This window comes from Cygnus atratus, chromosome 9 (assembly GCF_013377495.2).
Source record: "Cygnus atratus isolate AKBS03 ecotype Queensland, Australia chromosome 9, CAtr_DNAZoo_HiC_assembly, whole genome shotgun sequence".
NCBI lineage: Eukaryota > Metazoa > Chordata > Aves > Anseriformes > Anatidae > Cygnus > Cygnus atratus.
Genome location: NC_066370.1, coordinates 7,832,319 through 7,852,724, shown reverse-complemented (window position 1 = coordinate 7,852,724; position 20,406 = coordinate 7,832,319). Strand labels below are relative to the sequence as shown.

The 20,406-nt window shown below is 44.8% G+C and overlaps 1 protein-coding gene across 2 annotated transcripts; it reads left to right on the top strand.

Annotated features, from left to right (window-relative positions):
* Positions 1-5,085: 5,085 nt before the first annotated feature.
* LOC118247150 (transcription cofactor HES-6-like) lies at positions 5,086-6,785 on the top strand. Of its 2 annotated transcripts, none has more exons than XM_050712518.1 (4): positions 5,086-5,211; positions 5,288-5,374; positions 5,464-5,539; positions 5,626-6,785. In XM_050712518.1, exons 1-4 carry the CDS (start codon positions 5,125-5,127, stop codon positions 6,060-6,062), a joined length of 687 nt encoding a protein of 228 aa, XP_050568475.1. In that variant the 5' UTR covers positions 5,086-5,124; the 3' UTR covers positions 6,063-6,785. The 2 variants fall into 2 exon arrangements, with proteins under 2 accessions (XP_050568475.1, XP_035400811.1); XM_035544918.2 differs by having other exon boundaries at positions 5,458-5,539.
* The last annotated feature ends 13,621 nt before the right edge of the window (positions 6,786-20,406 follow it).

Genomic DNA, 20,406 nt, shown 5'->3' with positions numbered 1-20,406 from the left:
CAGACCACAGTCTCAATGGTAAAGGTTCAAGCTGTTTGCAATGTTGTATGACTTCTCTCTACTGGAGCCCAATAGGTTGAGGGGAAAGAATGCCAACATAATAAAAGTGTCTGCTAAAATCTTTCAAAGCCAGACGTTGATCTGTATTTAGGACTATCAAATATCTGAAAAGAACTGGTGAAGGTGAGCTGTCACCAGCAAACCAGTGCTTAATGCTCAAGGATAACCTGAGATGGAAAGTGTCTTGGTAGAAACGGAGTCCTGTCCCAATGGACTTAAAGATACAACCAAGATACAGCTGAGGCAAAATAATGATGAACTTGAGGTCTTGGAAATGGTTACCATTTAATGAAAACAAAGTTGTGCCTATTTGTGGGCAAGAAGACAGCACTACCACAGAAAAATAATTCATGGGCATGGGAAGCCATTACCCAAACAAGCCAGACACCAAAGAATGGGCAGGCACCCTTTCTCCTGGTCCCACCAGAGCCCACTGGCACACAAGGCTTTGGTCAGTGGCGCTTCACTGCACAGCACCAACCCAAGCCAGCAGGAAGAGGCTCCACTGTCATCACTACTTGCTCACTACAGCCCCCATCCATGTGTTGTATCTGAGCATCAGAAATACCTTTGCAGTGGCAGAAACCAGGGCACATCCTCACAGTCAAAGGGGAATCCCAGTTCTTTCAGGGAGTGAACGTAGTCTTGGGGCTCTTTTGTGAGTGGACATAAGCCCCTTTTGAATGTTACTCATTAATGTTGTTGCTGGCACGAGCCTTTCTTCTGTGCCCCAGCAAGGAACGTGAGCATTGTGCCAAGTCTGATGATAAACCACAAGGGATAGGAAAAGCCCTAGAGTTTTTCAATGGGGCAACAGATCCTCAGTGCTCAAGGCAGCAAACATGATTTGCAGCGGCAAACAGATTTGAGTCCAAGAGAAGCTCAGCAAAGACTGATATTTAAGCAGATTTTCTTCTTAGGGATTTTCTTCTTTTTAATAGCAGAGAAATCAACAGCAGTAGAGGGAACTACGATCAATTTGATGGGGAATGCTGCAATCCTCTCTGTACAGCTTTCCTCATTAACTTCATTTATTACCTATAACCCATAGCTCTTCCAGATCCAGCATGCTCCCCTGGTCTTTGGTTCTGTGAGATGGACTAATTTTCATCAGAGACTAGGCAAGAGACTAATTAAAAGTACGCATTTAATTTGTGAAGGGACTCTGGGGAGATGAGGAGGGAGAAGATAGCTCTTTGCTTGCTCTGACACCTAAACAGTTTGTATTTGTAAAAGTAAAGCGGATGACAGCAAACTGATGCCTAAGGAGCAATTCACTCATTAACCTAACATCCACCACAGTTTACACCCACCACCATTTATATGCACCATTAATATTTATAAGGATGACGTGTCTCTTTGACAAGAATTTTTTTTGCCTCCAACGACAACAGATGTTACACCATTTATGAAAGAAACTACTCAAGCATTTCCAAAGGATCCTGGCCATGCTCATCATGTCTTTATCCTGTGCTCTGATTATACTATTCACAGAGAGTCTGGATGACCTACTGAAAGTCATGTCGGTCTCGAGCCCTAGAATATGGATGGCAGCACATTTGCCTACAGAGTCATCAGAACTTCTCAAGTTGCATTACATCTCTGTGGATGTTCTTTGGGGAGCTGGAGCACTTTTAAATGCAACTGATAGCTCAAGTGTGCAAGCCATTACATGGCAGACTCTCCCACCCCACAAGGATTTACCACTTACCCCTGGGTCTCTAAAACACGCAGCGAACAGCCGAGGCTGCAGGATTGTCTTCGACAGTTGTCTTAGCCACTGCCGCCGCAGCTACATTAGTGACCACATATGATCTGCAAGGAATTAAGAACTGTTATTGTATGCTGCATTGTAGTGCTCTACATACAGACTTGCAGGAAAACACATTCTGCAAAGCTCTGATCCCATTTATCTCTGCGTAAACGCGCTGCTCCTTGGCTAAACTATAATTTACATCAAGTGTGGGAGATGCAGCTTCTGGCAGGACACAGATCCCACTTTAGCAAAAGTTAAACTCTCACCCTTCACACAGGAGAAAGCACACACACCTCACCATCAGCAGACAGCAGTATGGTTTTAACCTGTAAAGAACTGCATGGCTATGTCGAGGGGCTTCTGAAATCTCCTTCAGGAACCACAATGCACAGGCAAGCACTGAGGTATTAGACAAGGTATCTAAGGTACATTTTCTTTTACTAGATTGCAGTTGACATTTATATTAAAATGCATGAGGTTATCATGAATCGCTTCACCTGATGTGATGGAGCTCATTTCAAGTGGCACAAAAATGTCATATTACCTCTGTGGGCTAAAGCAGATAGCCCTCAGTGACTTCTTCCTCAAAATGGCAGGTCTTGTAGTGCCCTGATATTTATGGCACATACATTTTTAATGTACAGCACAAATGGCTCCAGCATTTGTCAACTCATCTGACCTGCAGCTTTTCAAAGAAAATATAAAAAGACATGCTCCACAGCAAGAGCTGGCCGTGTGTAAAATGCGTGGCCATCAGTAGCCGCCAAGTCAGAAAACAAATAGGAAGTTATATGGTCTCCGGCCATTCTTGGCCAAACTCTGCTAGCAGACCACCTCCTTCAGTGCACTTCAGGCTAGATCCTAAAATTACAAACAGGTGAGACAAATCTCAAGGTGAATTCAGGAGCTCCTTCAATTCTTATTTCCTTAGTTAGACAGCACAGCATCTCTAAGTTAGCTCTGAATCATACCTGATACAACCAACTGTGGTTAAGAGACCTCACAGATCTGGGGACTGAGTCTTCAGCCACAACAGCACAATGTTGCTTGTGTAAATCAGCAGAATTCACAACAGTGTAAAACCCACTGTGTGTGTCTCTGATTACATATACCTGGACATGCTGAGTTTTCTTTGAAGGGAAAACAAGCTCACAGACGCTTTTGGAGTTTGTCTATTACCACATGACTATATACATTCAATGTGTTACTACACATTTTATAAAAGCGTGCCTGTGTTTTTGTATGTTTTTATGTGTGTCTGCTGATGTTACATGCCCAGTTTTCGCTCAGAATAAAGACAGTTCTGTCAAAATTGACACCCATTACTTCACTGTAGTTTGCATCCATACAACTGTCTTTTTTTCTTACACTTACGAATAGACTGGACACAAATTACAGGCACAGGTGTCTCTACTTGTTTAAAGACCAAACTGCCATGCACCTGGCCCGGCCTAAGCAACACCTGTGCTTAGTCTGCATTAATTGTATCAACAAAAAGGATCAGCCCATTTCAGCCTCATGTTATGTGGTGCATCGAGCCCATCAGATCCGGCAGGACAGTTTTAGCCAGGCCTTCCCAAATACCATCCAATTTTGTTCCTGCCTAGTGCAATGAAACGTGTCACCTAGAGAGCGAGCTCTTTGCCAAAATCCAAATAACCACCTCTTTAAAATATAGTGACAAGAAAGAGAAACGTAACAGACGTACCTTTCTGAAAATAAGATCTGTCAGCTGTGACACAGAGTGGTTGAAGCTCAGGTCTCCAGCCGAGACGTGCCATGTGCCAGCTTTATCTCTGACGCGCTCCTCTGCTGTGGCCATGAGGGAATGGTACCAAACATCTCTATCCCAGTTTCCTTTTGTCAAGCAGGGATTAGCGTACTGCAGGCACGGGCGTTTATACAGCGCTTCAAAGACAAAAAGCGGCATTAAGTCATGGCGGAGCTGACTGAGAGCGACTGCGGCCTTCCCTCCTCAGAGAGCGTGGCGTTACCCAGCGGGACAGGCACCCATCTGCGAACGCGGCTCAACAGGAGGTGGCACAGGCCCGTACCAGGCGGGGAACACGCACCACCTCGCCAGGAACAGGGGAAAGCTCAGGACGGTGACCGCAGCCCCGCAGACCACAGAGCAAGGCCATGGCGTGTGGTTCACGCGCCCCGGGGACGCTCTGCCAGCGGCTAAACCCTTCCCGGGGGTGCGCAGCCCACCCACACCCAGCTTCTCTCGTGGCACTCGGAGAGCAGCAGGAAAAGCTCCCCAGCACCAGAACCGGGCTCAGCCCGCTGGGGCTCCTCACGGAGAAACGAGCACGGAGCAGGGGGCAGAAGTTATGCCGAGCACGCACAGGGAGCCGGGCGTGCGGGGGGCTCGGCGCGGCGCTGCCCATCCGAGCAGGGGATGCGTCTGGCCCTCCTCGGGCCGGGAAGATGGGACACGCATTAGCGAGGAGAATAAAAGAAGGGGAACAAAGGAGCGGGGGCGAACACCTGTCGCTCTCCTCGGGGACGAGCCCTGATGCTTTTATTTGGTGCCGTCTGTCGGGGGAACTGCAGCTGCCAACTGTCAGCGGCGTCAAGTTACCGCACAAAGCCGCCCGAGGCCTCGGCACGGCGGGGCTAGGGGGGCCGGGGGGGGCCGGGGGGGTCCCCGCTGCCAGCCCCGGGCCGGGTCAGCACCAAGGGGCCGGCCCCAGGCAGCGCTGCCCGCGGCCTCCTGCGGCCCCCCCCCGCCCAGCGCTGCCCGCGGTGTGTGCTCCCTGAAGGTGACCGGCGTGCCCCAGCGCCTCGAATCTCCGCGGCGGGAGCTACCGGCACGAGCGAGCGCCCCAAATAATTAAAAAAAATAAATAAATCCGAAATAAATAAATAAAAATCCCAAATAATTAAAAAAAATCCCAAATAATTAAAAAAATCCCAAATGATAAAAAAGCCCAAATAACGAAGAACTCCCAGATAATAAAAAAGTCCCCAATAATAATAATAAAATCATAAATAATAACAATAATAAATAATTAAAAGTACATAAATAAACAAGCGAGTCGCCCCCGCTGCCTCCGCGCCCCCCCCCCCACCCCGAGGCACCCAGGCGCGCCCCCGCCCGCTCCCCCCGTTCCCCGCGCCCCGCCCGCCCCGCCGCAGACAAAGCGGCCCGTTCCTATTGGCCCGTTCGCCCCACGCTCGGGCGGCCGTCCGCGCGTCGCGGCCAATGGGCTCATTGAGATGCAAATGAGCGGGTATAAGGCGGGCGGCGCGGCGCGGGGCGGGGGCCGGAGCGGAGCGCAGCGGGCAGGCGGGGTCCGGCCGCCATGGCGCCCGCGGGCAGGGGCCGCCCGCCGCGGGGGGACGGCGGCGACGGCAGCGGCAGCGCGGGGGGGGCCCGGCCCGACAGGAGGGTGAGCGGAGGGGCCGGGGAGGGCGGGGGGGGGGGAAGGAGGGAGGCGGGCGGCTGACGGCGCCGTGTTCCCGCAGACGAGGAAGCCGCTGGTGGAGAAGAAGCGCCGGGCGCGGATCAACGAGAGCCTGCGGGAGCTGCGGCTGCTGCTGGCCGACGCCGAGGTGAGGCGGCGGGGCCGGGGCTGCGGGGCCGGGGGGCGGCGGGGGTCGGGGCCGCGCTGACGGCCTCGGCGCCCCCGGGGCAGTTGCAGGCGAAGCTGGAGAACGCGGAGGTGCTGGAGCTGACGGTGCGGCGGGTGCAGGCCGTGCTGGAGCGCCGCTCCCTCGGTGAGTGCCGGGACTGGGGGGGGGCGGCGGGGCCGGGCGCTGGCGTCGCCTCACGCCGGCCCCTCTCTGTCTCCCCCGGGCCGCAGAGGGCGGGCGGCTGCACCGCGAGGCCAGCGAGCGCTTCGCCGCCGGCTACATCCAGTGCATGCACGAGGTGCACACCTTCGTCTCCAGCTGCCCCGGCATCGACGCCACCACGGCGGCCGAGCTGCTCAACCACCTGCTGGAGTCCATGCCCCTCAACGAGGAGGGCGGCTTCCAGGACTTGATCGCGGACGTTTTGGCCGAGCCCTCTCTCTGCCCCTGGCCCGGCGGCGAGGCGAGGGGTCCGGTGGCCGAGGGCTCCCCGGGCCTGGTGCTCCCTGCCTCGGCGCCCTCGCCGTCCCCCAGCGAAGACACCTGCTCCGACTCAGACGAGGCAGAGGCCGAGCTGGGCCAGACCTCCACCGATGGACTGGATGCCTCCCGGACGCGCAGCGCGCCATCGCCCAGCTTACCCAAATCCATGTGGAGACCCTGGTAACGGAGCGGCGTGCCCAGGAGTTGACGTGGACCTACCTAGTGAGGAGAGCAGCCGGGCGCTGCATGCCCCCGTGGCTGTCGGACCTGCGTGTCTGGCACTGCTGCGTCCTGGGACTGCATAAATGGCACTCTGACACTGTCACCCCCCTGACAGGCTAATAGCAAAACACATTAACATTTCATCTGTGTGTATGTTGCGTGTGTGTGTGGTGTTTTGTAACTCGGGGGTTGTTTTTTATGAGAGTTTGGGGATGGGCTGGGGAGGAGGGGGCTGTTTTTCAGTAGCAAAGCTCTTTGGATGCACACCAGTTATCTGATAACCCTGTCTCATGCTTCTGGCCCTTATAAGTGGCCCAAATCTCACTGCCTTTTTCTCTTAAGAAAAAGCCCTTGTGCATTTTAAATCTTGATGGGTAAATCCATGAGAAGTTCAGTCTGCATGCACAGTTTTAAGTGTTCTAGTGATAGCAAAGATCCCTGAAAGGGGTTGGTGTGGTTAGCATCTATATGTGGTAGCGGTCTGGAGTCTCACCTTCAGTGAAGGAAGAGAGAACTAGATACCTGTTGGAGTTAGGTGAACATCTAAAATATCGGTGGCAGGGTGCCTTTTAGAAATGAGTGTCTTTATGCACATTTTGCTTTTAGCACATCTGAGTTTGTGACTTTGTATATTAGGGTGTCAAATGTTTATTTTAATCTTTAATAAAAAACTAAATTCACAACTGATTTCATGTATTTTGCAGTGTGATACACTTCACCCAGTTCACAAACTTGAACACAGTGCCCTATTGTTAACTACTAACAACAGTATGTCTATATTTTGGAACAACACTGGTAATTAAGCACTTAATTCATGTACTAAGCATTGTTAGCTCAAGTATTGGAATTCCAAATGTTTCTTTTAAGAGTAGCAGACACTTAAGTTACTGCAGTGAGCAGTATAGTACTGGTGTAGGGTTATCTCATGCCCCAGGCTCCTGGGCAAGTACTTCATGTGGACACCTGGCTCACTTCTCATCTCCCTGCAGGAGGTGGTGGTCATACAGCTGCAGTCCACCTTCAGAGGCACTGGACAAAGGTTCTCCTGATCTACCTCCTGGTGGAGTTTTGTCCTGTGGTTTTGTTCTTGAATGCAAAGTTGATTAGAGCATGCAGTGGGCTTAAAGTATTTCTGAAGAGAGAAAACATCTTAAGGGGGTGTACATGAGGTTTGTCATACCTAGTGTTCCTACTTCTGAGAGATACCAAGTTATTTATACTGTGGAATTACCTTTCAGAGTTGCCATTGTAAAGAAAAACAAAAACAATTGTGAAGTTATTTAATACATGGAAGTTCCCAAAGACAGAACAAGCAAGAAAGGAAGCAACCTAACTACCAGGGGACTAGACCTGTAACTTTCTTTTGTTAATAACCCTACAGAATAATAAAAATGGAAACTAAGATACCAGTAGGCCTCCTTTGTAATTTATTTAAAGTTACCTTAGGTGGGGGTTCTTATTCAAAGATTGCCATCAGATTGGTTTTAGCACAAAAGCCTCCCTGCTTTTCCCCAATTTCCCTTTGAACTGAGGGCAAAAACCAGCTGAACAGGAGGAGGTAGTGAGAGCTGCCATAATGACCTTTCTGCTTTAGGGAGGAAGGGGAGGTCAGCATTTTGAAGTGTAAATGAAGGAGGAACCTGGGACACTTGCACTAAAAGTAACACCCTACACTCAAGCTGACCTCTTGGACTCACCCTGCACCTCTCTACCTCCAGCACAATGTCACTTTTTTTTTTTTTTATAAGCAAAGCTGCTTCCCCAAGGTGTTAGCGTTTGATACTTCATTCTTTGCTTCTGCTCAACTAGCCAAGGTAACAATACCCCCCCCCCAGTAACATGGTACGCGTTGTGCTACATGACCCTGCTATGCCATGACAGTCCCTTTTAGTATCTAGAAAACAGCCCTTCTGTCAGGTGCTCTCATAGGGGAGGCAGAGCCACAGCCCCTTCCTGTAATGCACAGGCAGCAGCAGCTCCTGAGGGCCAGGCAGCCTGCAGAGCTGGGCAGCTCATGGTGGAGCACAGGACCAGAGGTAGTGCACAGCCACGCGCAGCCCACTCCGTGGTTCTTTCAGAACAGCAAGCACAGGGCTGCAGCCACTCGCCTGAGCTCACTTAAGGTTTAAGTCCTAAGGTTTGACATCCAGGGCCGCTCCTGGGCTGGCTGCAGCTGCTGCAGGAACACTAGAGACAGTGAGGCTCAGCTTCATTTCCATGAGATGAAAGGCAGCTGGGTTAGGGCTCTTCTGCTCTCACTGCGGTGTTGCAAGTGCAAATCCTGACACTTTGGTGACAGAAACACAGCTGAGAGTCAACATAAAAGTGCCAGCTTTGGTTCAGCAGTGGATTTTGGGGACTGGCAGCAGAGTTACCACTGTTAAGCAGCTTTGCAGACCTGTGAGGACCCTTCCTAGCTGAAGCCAGCCTTACACATTTACCTGTTTTCTTTCTGTTTCCTTTAAAAATCTGAAGTGCTGTTGCCCTTCCCAGAGGGAAGCCACAGGTGAGGCCCACAAAGTGCTCCCTGCACACTTACACCATGACAGGACTGGAAAACCAGGCACATCCTGCTACCTACGCTGCTGCAGAAGGAAACACAGAGGAGCTCCAAGCTCGCTGCAGCCTCCTGGCCAGCCACAGGGTCAGCTGCTTTCCAAAGGCCACGATGGTCAGGAAGAGCCAGGGCAGAAGGGTAGCAGGACTTTCTCAAGCCTGTGGTGGTTGAAAAGAAAAAGCCAGGTCAAAGTGCTACTATTACAGTTTTTGTTTTTTTTTTTAAAAAGCATCAAAAGCATTTTTAGAATGTGTTAGCAATAAGGCTTTTTTTTTTTTTAAATCCACAAATTAGGTTCTCAGAATGTTTACATCCTCTGATTAGGTGTTGCTGGATTTCTCCATTTGCATTTCTGTACCTTACTGCAAAGGTGTCAAATCTGACACTTCCCTGACAAAGGCAGGAAGAGGTGAGCTTTTTAGGGGCAGGACTGGGGAAGAGGGAGGGGAAGGAAGGTTTCCAGCAGCTCTGATGAAAAAACAGTGAACCCTTTCAAAGTCCTTCTTTACAGAAAGGACTGCCTTTACTCTTTTCCATTCCAAAGTAATATGAACAGACAGTCTGATCTGACAGTGCACTGCACTGTAAAAGGAGAGAGGAACAACACACAAACAGAGGGACTTTCGTTTGATATGCAGTTGAAGAATAATTGAAAGGACTCATCTTCCCCTCTCTTTGCATGTCAGTCACCCACACCTGCTGCAGGGGAGAAGCACTCCTTGCTAGACCAGGTCAGCTGGGAGGACTTCTGTTCAAAACTTCTCCTAAGCTGCTGGCAACACAGAACAGATCTTTGTCAGAGCCTCCAGCCAGGGGCAAGATCAGGCTTTCAGATTCTCCAAATCAAGTGACATCTTTTGTCACCCACTAGCAAATATCATGTAGTTCTCTGCAGTGTCTTTCACCTCCAAATAAGTAAATCTTTCAACCTCTATTCCAATAGAAGGCTGAAACAGAAAAGACAACAAAAAACAGAAAACAGAAGAAAATAAAAAAAAATCACTCCAGAACTCAGCAGCAAGGTTAGGGGAGGAGGCCAACTTCCATACAGACATCTACAGAGGGAAATTTCTGCTAAGTAGACAATTCATTCCTGCCTGCAACACTGGCAGCTTACGTTTATCACCATCCAAGGTGCTGTCATTAGTAAAGTGCTATTGAAACAAATCACAGAAAAGGAGGATTTATTTCTGAGATACGTGCTGGGATTAATGTTGGTTAATCCTCGCATCCAGAGCCTTGCCACGTTATGGTAAGCTCTCCACAGATAACATCCCCAAGGGGCCATCCAATCTTGACATCTCCAGCTGTTGGAGCCCAGTTTTAGGATTCTCCAGTTTATGGACCCACCTCCAAGCATCAGCAACATGCACATGAGCGCACACAGAAGCAGTTCTCCAGCCCTGCTTCTCCTCCCCACGAGGATGTGGGTGCAGATACTTAGGTTTTACAAATCCAGCGTTTAGCTTTTGGAGCACACCAAGACTTTTGCCTGAGCAGTTCTTCCTTCTATCCACTGAAGAGGACAACTGGGCCAAACAGCATGTCCCCTGCTGAGCTTCCCCCACCAGCCACACCTCGGGACCACTGAAACACACAAGATTGCATGGATGAGACCCAAGAGAACATCCTTTTGGTTTGCATCCACTGATGGATGCAAAGGTTTGAACAAGGTCATGCAGGAAGTGCTTGAGACACCTCAAGGATCAAACAATCCACCAACCCAGCTGGCTGAACCAAAAGCCTATCCTTCTTCCATTTCCTAAGACATATTTTCATTTTGTTGCATGAGATCCCTGGTTCAAAGCTCTTTTTTATGCACTCTCATACAGATACCCTGATCCCACAGTAATCTGAATGGATAGGGTCACTAAATAGCGTGCTTCAAGCCTGTAAGGCTTCTACATGAGCTGAGCTAAGAGAAGGAAAAAGGGGGAAAAAAGCCAGTATGTCTCCTTCCATGGGATTTTTAGCTGCATAAGGAATATAAACATTTCTTTGTTGTTTTTCATTATTGTTTTCAGCAATTGTAATCCTTATTTCTGCATTTTAAGAAAGTTAAAAATAAATCAAATCTGGTGCAGAAAACATTCAAGCACGAAAATACACCTTACAGTAGGAAACTTTAAGCTTAATTTAGTTAAACAAGCCGATGATTGATGGTGATTTGATTGGTCACACTGCATACGTTGTATGTTACACTACACTCCTTCCAGCTGAGTAAGTCATGGGTTCAAAAGGCCTTTTAATCCAATAAAATAGAGTCTTAAATGCCAAGTGCTAGATAGTGGATTCAAACTGTTTGAAATGAGAAAGTAAAAGATTGAAGTCAGACACTGGAAAAGCCACAAATTCCCTTTTTCACTATGTCATCAGGTCAGATGAGACAGTATCCTTCCAGAAACAAATACTTTTTTTTTCTTTTTTTAAGAACACAAGACTTAGTAAAACTACAACATACTGGCAATTAGATTAGATGATCCCTTCTGGCCTTAGATTTCTTAAGTACAAAAGACTACAAAGTGAAGTAGTTTTAGTTTTTACATTGATCTCAGACTAAAATTAGAGTCTGAAAGTACAGTGAGTAGGTTTTAGTTTTTCTGTGTTTGTTTTTTTTTCTCTCATCTGGGAAAGTGCAGACCTAGGGCACCCTGAAGCATACTTTTGCAGACAGCTTCAGAAATTGGCCAGAGTGAATTACCCTCAGCTGAACTCTGCAAAAGCGTAGACAATTTAGGTACAAAGTAAAGCAGCTGAATTTAAAATCACCAAAGACACAAACCTTAAAAACATCCTTAAAAGATGTGCTCATCGAGAAGAAAAGGAAGTTACTGGGCATCGCTTGGAGTTTGCATATCCACTCAGATATGTGCTTCAGAAAGGACTTCATCTTCTAGTGGCCTTCTTTGTATTCATTGTATTTGTCCATTTGGACTATCCATGAATGAGAGGCACACTAGCAAAACTTAGGCATTTCATTCTCACTACACTGACATTGCCAGAACCAACATGGGCTGCAGAGGGTCACTACGAAATTCCTTCTACTGTCACCCTGCAAGTCTTCACAATTGGCATTCCACACATGGAAAAGGGGAAACAAACTCATGAGACAGACTGTCAGCCCCATAACTTTCCCACCAATGCAGAGGGGATGTTCACAGCACCAAGATGTTTTTTTTTCAGGCTTCAGTGATGCAAGTTCTAGTCAACTTGCCTCCTTTGGGTCAGCAAGCACTAGCTGGTGTTTACTATCAGCTTTGTGCAATTAAGACACCTTTGTGTGTCTTCTTGAGCTGAATTGGGCAACTCAATTGAAATACCCCTTAAAATTCGTATTCCAAATTCTCCTATGACTAAAATAGGAGACTCATTGGTATTAGGTGAACTACTACGGTTTAGCATAAATAGCAAGTGTTGATATACCTAGGTCAAATGACAAAGGTACATGCTCTATCTTCTTGCTTTATTTGCTCACTCAGACAGGTTTATTAAGTCCTATCCAGCTCTGAACACTTCAAAGAAGTTATCCTTGGCCAGCCTGGCCATGACCACTCTGAGTCAGCAGCACACACGCATGTAAAATTAATAGATGTAAATGACATAGACCATATGGGAAATGAAATATGCAAACAAACATAAAGAGAATCAGTGTAGTGTAAAAATAGGTAGATCAAGAAAGAAAAGTTACATGCAGTCAAGCATGAAAGGTCTTGTTGGTTTGCTTTTGTTGTTTTCTGTTTTTCCCTCTTCTACTCACAAATAGCATACTTTGAAGCAAATTGGGAAATTTGGGGTCTGCCTACTTTGGGAAAATGGGTCCCCAGAGTGCTGGCAATACTAAGGAGGTTCTCCAGTATTATCTCTTTCTTGAATAAACTAGATGCTATTCCAAGTACTTTTAAGTCTTCTGTACACAAACAGGTGGACTCTTTGGTCTAGTACTCCTCCAGCAAGTTACCTTTACAATACAGCATATACAGACAGTCACCACATTAAATCATCAGCACGAAATAGATCCTTGCTGCAAGAAACCAGCAATGCTTGGCCAAGCAAGAACTAAAGGAGTTAGGTGTGGATCCCATTTCATATCACCATTTCAGGGAAAAACTTCAATTTGCAGGGAAAACTCCAGCTAATTTGTTGCCTTCACCTTTCCTTCATTTATTGTTGATGAGAAACCAAAAGAAGTGTTACTCTGAGTACATTTCCTCCAGCAATGCAGGAGAACCTTACAATGCAATGGGGAAGACTCATCTCTCTGGCCCAAACTGGAAGATTTGGTGATCTGGTCCCTTCTGTAGCTGAAGAACAGCAGTGTCCAGCCTCCCTCGGTTTCCTACTGGAATCCCACAAACTGGCAGAGGAATCAGTAATGCTGGAGCGCAGCAGGGGAGCCTACCTGGTGCCACTGGTTTATTTTCTGTAGTACTTGTAACCATGGCATCTAAGCAGCAAGAAATAAACATGCAACACCAAGAACGGAAGTGCTTCTACTTCCCCTGTCCTTCCCTTGAAACAAACACTTTACACATTTTGTACTTACTGTTCTTGTTTTTAAGGAACATTAGTATTAAGAAACTGTCTAGACAAAGTTGGTTTATACATTGCTCTAAATAAAAACTACAGATGGATTCATCAAATGGCCCAAATATCTATTTAGGTTTCGGTTCTCAAAATCACCAAAATCTGAAGTGTCTAGAGACAAAACTTTGATTTAACTTAGTTTTTAAATGTTATTTCAGAGTTCAGATCTGTACTTGGACTCTGACCATTCTGGCATTTGGGAATTTAGTTTACCAGAGAACCCAGGTGAACACAGCCCTTCCTGGGGCTTGGTGCCATAGCTTCTTTTGCTAAGTGCTCTTATCCTCACTTTTCTCCCCATTCCTTCTCCCTCTTTTGGCACCCCCCCCCCCTTCTCTTTGTCTAGACATAGTGCAATTTCAACCTTCCCTGTTTTGGCTACCTTCTCATTTGTTATGGACATAGTCCATGGAGGTGCACAGATTTAACCCCTTTGCCTACCTTTTGTGTCTGTATTTTAACACTCCCTGTCTCCATTCAATTTAACTGGTTTTTAAGGTCCAAGTATCCACAATGTCAGAGACATTCATCTCCATCTTTTTCCTCAAATTCTGACAAATAATCATTATGTCTCTCCTGAAGGAAGATAGATGGTGTTTTGCTGTTGATAACACCACCTTTTTAAAAATAGTTTTAAGTGATTTCAAAGAAGAGGCAGTGCCCTTTGGACCTGTGTCATTATCCTCTTCCTTCAATTCTTTCAAGAAAGTCACAAACCGGAGTGCAGCAACCCAAATGTTTCCAGAGCAACAAACTGTCAGGTTCTATAAATAGCCCAAGTGTCACAGTTCAATCCTCATCTTATCTAAGAGCCTTAGAGGTATGACAACACAATGCTTGGAAAGTTGTGGATACATTTAATAAAGCAGTTTACTCACAGTAAGTCTTGGCAATCAGCTTCAAGTAACTATTGCATGCACTGATGATTCCATGAAGTCAGGGAAGGCTGTAAGCATCCGTACTCATGGAGAACAAATAATTTTTTCTTTCTCCTACATGCCCCTCTCAAGCCAAAAACACATTTTATACCCGAAAGTTTTTAAAGTCCTCTTTGGAAATACTTCAATAAGCAAGTTAGACTGTGCAAATCAACTAGGTGATAAGAAGAGTCTATAAATAGAGATGGTATTTACAACACATTAGGACACAGTGCTGTGCTTCTTGGACCTAATTTACTGCCAGCCCATTCAGACACAGACCATTTACATTACATAACCTTCCTCTGCAACACTTTAATTTGTCCTCTCGAATGGTGCTATGGGTAGCATTAATGTTCAACAGCTTCCAGAGCATTTGGGACCCTCTGATCCTGTCAAATACATTCAAAAAGACTCCACCTGTAAAGCCACTGTTATCAGTGTAATGAGTAAAACTTAACACCATAAACTTCACAGGCCTATGAACACTAAATTCGGTGACAGAGGCAGTCCTATATCACTTCAAACTAATTCTGTCAGTAAGTGAAATCTGTAAAAAAAAAACACATTTACAGTATGTACTGTGGTCCAATTTATATCATTCTGCTGTGAAATTGATTGAAGGTGATAAATGTTTTTACAGATTAGGATATAGACAACCTTATTTTGCTGTTCTGTTAGCTTGATTATCCCCCTCCTCACCCAGCATTTTCCCTGAGAACCCAAACCACAAGTTCCTGAAAACTCTGTTCTTTAAATTTAAAGATTTAAGCATCGCCTCACAATGGCAAAGTACATACAAGGAAAAGATTTTAAGTGGACTGGTAGGACTAAAAACAATGTTGCGTATAAATGTTTTCGTAGTCAGGCCTTTATAGTGATTTCACTTAGTTTCAGTGCTCATGTAACACAAGGTGATTACTAGTAAAGAGCTTTAAATACACTGCCTAACTAGACCCAACTAGATCCAAAGCTTTAGGAACTTCCAAAGCACTTTGGTAATCATCTTTTCATTTGTACACAAATGAACACAATGGAAGAAAGATTTTAGTTTTTTACATTGTGGGACTCCTTTGTTGTTGTCGTCAAGTGATTGTGGCAGCTACCGATTTTAACACACTTCTAATATATAGGTATTTTATACATATAGGTATTTTATACATATATACTAGGATTTTTTTTTATACATATGCACTTGGACTTGTCTCTGAAAGGAGATCATGCAGAAGGGAACTTCAAGACAACCAACAGCACACAAAAACCTTCCAGTGAAGCAGCCTGCAGGGACACGGTGTTTCGGAAGAGGTACGCATCTTCCTAGCAAGCAGACCTGAGCAGAAGGCACTCCTGGCCAGCCCTCCCCATCTTCCTGGCCCAAAGAGCCTGCCCAGAGCAGCTGGGAGAGTCTTCACTAGTCACAGCCCAACAGCAGCACTTCAGAACTGAAAAAAACATGAGGAGCTGGTAAAGACAACCGCATACAGACACTAGAATTAAATTCCTGATCACCACATTCTTCACATTGTCACTTCCTTTTGCACTGTGTCAAACTTTGGTTTGGTTTTACATACCCAAATTGCAATTCATGAAGACACTGTTTTTGGCCCCACTCTGGTAACTGAGTCTCTGCACAAGGGCCTGAAGGCATAGATGGAGCAGCCCTGGGGCTTTGGGAGCTCAGCTTGAGGGCTGGGGTTGTTAACCAAGACTTCCATGCCAGTCTGGAGAAAATCGTGCAACCAGAGTGATTTCAGGTCGTTCTTTGTTTTTTCATGCCCTGCGGCAGTCACATACTTTTCTTTAACTCCACTACTTCCTGTGGACTTTTTTTTTTTTAAAGCAAATTAAAACATCATTTATCTCAATGAGAAACAATTCCAGCAAATAGTTATTACATTGCACAATCCAAGATTATAAAATTGATTTTAAATTTGACTTAAAAGCAATCATACTAAAATATACTGGTTGGCACAGTAAGTTGCATTTTATTCTTGCAATGACAATACATAAGACGTTATTTTGTTTCTCAGAATTCTGTATAGCTGCAGAAACAACAGATGTATTTTAGGACTCTAAATGTACAGTACCTCTGCATTGCAGCTATCACAAGACTTTGCCGCTCCTGATTGCTTAGCACAAAGTTGCTCTGCAATTTAATTAAATATTTTCGTTGTAAACCTCTGGTTTTACTAAATCTAGAAATGCAACTGAGCCATGGAAAACCATTTTTTTTTCCAAAATATGGGAAGACACTTGTCAGTATTCAAAATTCAAACTGAAAGTTAAGGAGCGTAGGAGAAATGTATTAGCACAGGCACAAAAACACTCAGACCAATTTATGTATCACCTTCAGCCTTTATGTGCTCCAATAGATTTGTATAAGCTCCCAATAAAACAAACATTTGAAAGTTGAAGAGATGCAGTCCGCAGGAGCACAAGTCAGAGCATACATACCAGACAGATGGTGCAGAGCTAAGCCTTAGCATAAAGTGCCTGTCTACAGGCTGTGCTATGGACATGATTCTCACCTGGGAAGTTGGAGGAACTGAGTAGGTATTGCCAGGACTCCACAGAACTGAGCCACTCCAGCTCTTGAGATTGCCCAAATGAGAGAAGAGGCAAACAAAGGCTGCCCAGCCTTTCTGCTGGTTTTTGCAGTTTGCAGTACTGGGTGACTTGAAATTTGTTTTCTTGTTCTGTAACGAAAAACAGTAACAAAAATGAGATTCAGTTTCAACATATTCATAGGGCTAAACATTAATGTGTTACATGTTGTGATTTAGCCTTTTCACTCTACTGAGAGTACAGCAGCATTGGTTCCATTCTAGCTGCCAGGCCTCAAATTTTATTTCTACAAGTACTCACGCACTACAAAGCTTTCTCCCACCATATTCAGTTTCTTGTCACATAACAGTGGTATTTAGTTCCCTGCTATGGCAAGAGTGCTTAGCCTGTGCTTCCAAAGGACCACAACAGACAGGACACGATCCTGGCAGCAGCAGCAAGAGTTGGAGTTCCATTATCCCAGTCAGGAAAAGCAACAACACAAAGATTTGGGGCGCAAACAGAATACACCTAAGAAAACTGAAAATTAAAGCCACCTGGAGAAATGCATTTGTTAAATTTATCCAGCCACCTTGTTATAAGGGCTTTTTTAATTGGGTTGCTGGGTTCTCTGGTTTCTAGGTTTGCTTTTCTTTTGTTTCCCCTAGAGATGGGAAAAACAAAAACAAGAACACAAAACCCCAAAACAACTAAAAAAAGCCAACACATAGGAAATGTAAAAGTGAGTCAGCTAGTGACAACAGAAGGGAACAACAGTAAACCTTACCTTGGACAAGCAATGGTCAAATTCATTTAAAAGTACATCAATACATTTTTTTTTTTTGACAGTGCAACAGTAATACAAAGAATTCGCTTTTAGATCATTTGACAATTAACAGAGTAGCAAGTTTGCTATATTCTGTATTCGTGTATTAATACAGTACACCTTGACAAAACTTAACACACCAGGAAACTATAATGCATCTTCAGATTTATTCTCGTTTGGTCTAGTTAAAACACACAAAGTGCAAAGCAGCATGGCCAGCTAGGGCTGGTGTAATGCCATCCCCACCAAAGACAGCTACCCCAGTGGCAGCAGGTGCTTGAGGTTCACCTTGCTAACTTCCCAATTCTGTATTACATTGGAATCATTGTGTGCACCACAGGAAACAGACGTTTTGCCACAGTACCCACTCACTTTGATTAATCCAGTGTTGAAAACAGTCCAGTTAAAAAAATACCACAAAAAAACACAAAAACAGGTGTAAACTTGTGTCCTGAGAGTAATATCAGAAGCAAAGGGCCTGCCACCTGAACTATTTATAGCACCTTGGGACATTCAATGTCCTTCATCAGTTTTTTTTTTTTTTTTTTTTTTTTTAATTTTTTTGCTAAAAAGCATTTTCTTTAGTAACAAATGGTAAGTGCTCTCATACTTTCATATTGTTCATTAAGGTTAAAACAGTGTTCATGTGTTGCCACAGCAGCTTTTTTGCTGCTGTAGAATGAAACCCCATCACACACACTTCAACCCGGTATACTTTTGAGCTTTTCAGCAGATGCCAAGGCAAATACCCATGATCAAAACTTCAGCATTTCAATTTCTTCCTGGATTTATATTTTTCACACCTAGGAAGCCTGGCATAAGTCTTTCAAAAAAAATAAATAAAAACGTTAACTAGTAAAGCAAACTGACAAAGTTAAAGACCTTCTGTACCACCCCCTGAACATCATCCTCTTCCACAGCCTCTAACAAAAAGGGGCTGGCGAGCTGCTCGCTGCCCTGTTCAACACATCTAATGTTTCTCAAGCTTGCAACCCTTTGTGAGCAAGTAAACACTGGAATTTCTGGAAATTACTCTTAAAAACATTGTTTTCCTTTTAAGTCATCAGTTTGTCGCTCTGCCAGAAGCATGCGGCTCATTTCATCATGTTTGTTGAGTCAGATTTATCAACGCATGAGTTTATTTCCACCCTTCCTGGGAACACAAGGGAAGAAAAATCAAGGATCTTGATGCTCAGGTAAAGAAAAACATTTGTTCTCCAAATTCATGCCAGCTTTAAGTGGACTAAAATCCGATGCTTTTCAGCAGCCTCTTTTCCTCTCCCAAGCAGAAAGTTTATATTTGTTTTATATTTATGTTGATTATTGTTGGGCCAACAACTTCGTTATGAGTTTTCCCACCACCTTATCTGGAATTCTAGCCACAGATCTCTTATCAAATGGTGTAACAGCAAACTCAATAGCCCGAGAATACAGGAAGCTGAATAGAGAAAGTACAGTGGCAGCAAAATAGCCAGATTTAATCAAAGGACACCAGTGACGCCTAGGGGCTACAGAGATGGTAGAAACTCTGACAAAGACTGCTCCCAACAGTCCTGCGTAAAGCAAGCTGTTATCTTTTGAGTGCCGACAATGCAAATGCCTGAAGCCACATTTAACTTGTACTGTTATGACACTTACGATTTAAGAAGCAAAAAAAAAAACAAAAACACACAAGAAAAACACAAGCACACACAGAAACAACAATAACTGTGAAACATTACCTGGTAATTTATTGCAGCAGCACCACCATTCTCCAACAGTTATATATCCATCATCACAACTGACATCCAAAAACTAGCATAACACCACCTCTAATGAGTTGCAGAGATCCCCATATGTGGGCACGACTCTCAAATTTGTAGTTCTGTAAAATGCTTTGATATCTCTAATCTGTATGTTTCATTAAGCAAGGAACCAAGGTGCTATCATGACAAAAATGGATTTCAGATTTCACGTACACAGAACTGCTCATGTATTTAGGGTCAATTCGGAAGACTTCAAAGGGATTTGAGTGATGTGTTCAGCAAGTGTACCTTAAAACACAGTAAATTCAGGCAACAGTGCACACAACACAGCAATTCTACCCTTGGTGTGAAGGCAATTCACCTGAACAGTGAACTGTTTTTTTGCATGTAAACACCATGACTTTTGCAGCACACATATAGATGCCTCCCTCATGACTACACTAGGAATTGTACTAGCTTTTCTGTTAAAAATAAAGTATCCCAAAATAGAGTCAGGGAAAAACATACCTAATGAAGTTCTGATAATCTGTGTTCTTCCTAAACTGGACGAGGGCGGTGGTCCTAATCTATATTCCTCACACACTGAACTACACCACTGCTAAGAAAATACACGTATTCACACCTCTCCACCTTCTCAACCCAGAGTATAAAACAGTAAAAAAAAAACAGTAAAAGGGTAAAATCCAGCATAGAAGTTCAAACAACCTTCAGTCTTATACCACAACTTAAGACTAATAATCATTGTACAAATCAAATGTATGGGGCATAACAGGAATTCTCTACCTCTAAAGCTACAGAGGGCTGCAGAAGAAAAGGTATTTAAAGATGACATTAAACAAAACAAAAAAAAAGGACAGCATGCCTTCTGCTGGTTTTGAATATCACACAGAAAACCCAGCTGCATATCCACTTCCAGGTACTAAATGCGTGCACATTTTCAGAATGACTAGTCAACATAAAGACTTACACTTCATAACTAAACTTACGAGTCAGACAAGCTGGCAACAGTTTTACTTCAGGATAGTGAGCCACAATTATCTTCACAGCTTAAAAGTTCTTCTTTGAAATGCCACTTCACGTACTTACTGCAATATATGTATTTTTGCTTCTTACATGGAGTAGAAGGCTCAAGA

Coding starts and splice junctions, on each gene's coding strand:
- LOC118247150 (XM_035544918.2), top strand. CDS start 5,125: ATGGCGCCCGCGGGCAGGGGCCGCCCGCCGCGGGGGGACGGCGGCGAC. Junction 5,212..5,287: donor GGGCCCGGCCCGACAGGAGG/GTGAGCGGAGGG, acceptor GTGTTCCCGCAG/ACGAGGAAGCCGCTGGTGGA. Junction 5,540..5,625: donor GCTGGAGCGCCGCTCCCTCG/GTGAGTGCCGGG, acceptor CCCGGGCCGCAG/AGGGCGGGCGGCTGCACCGC.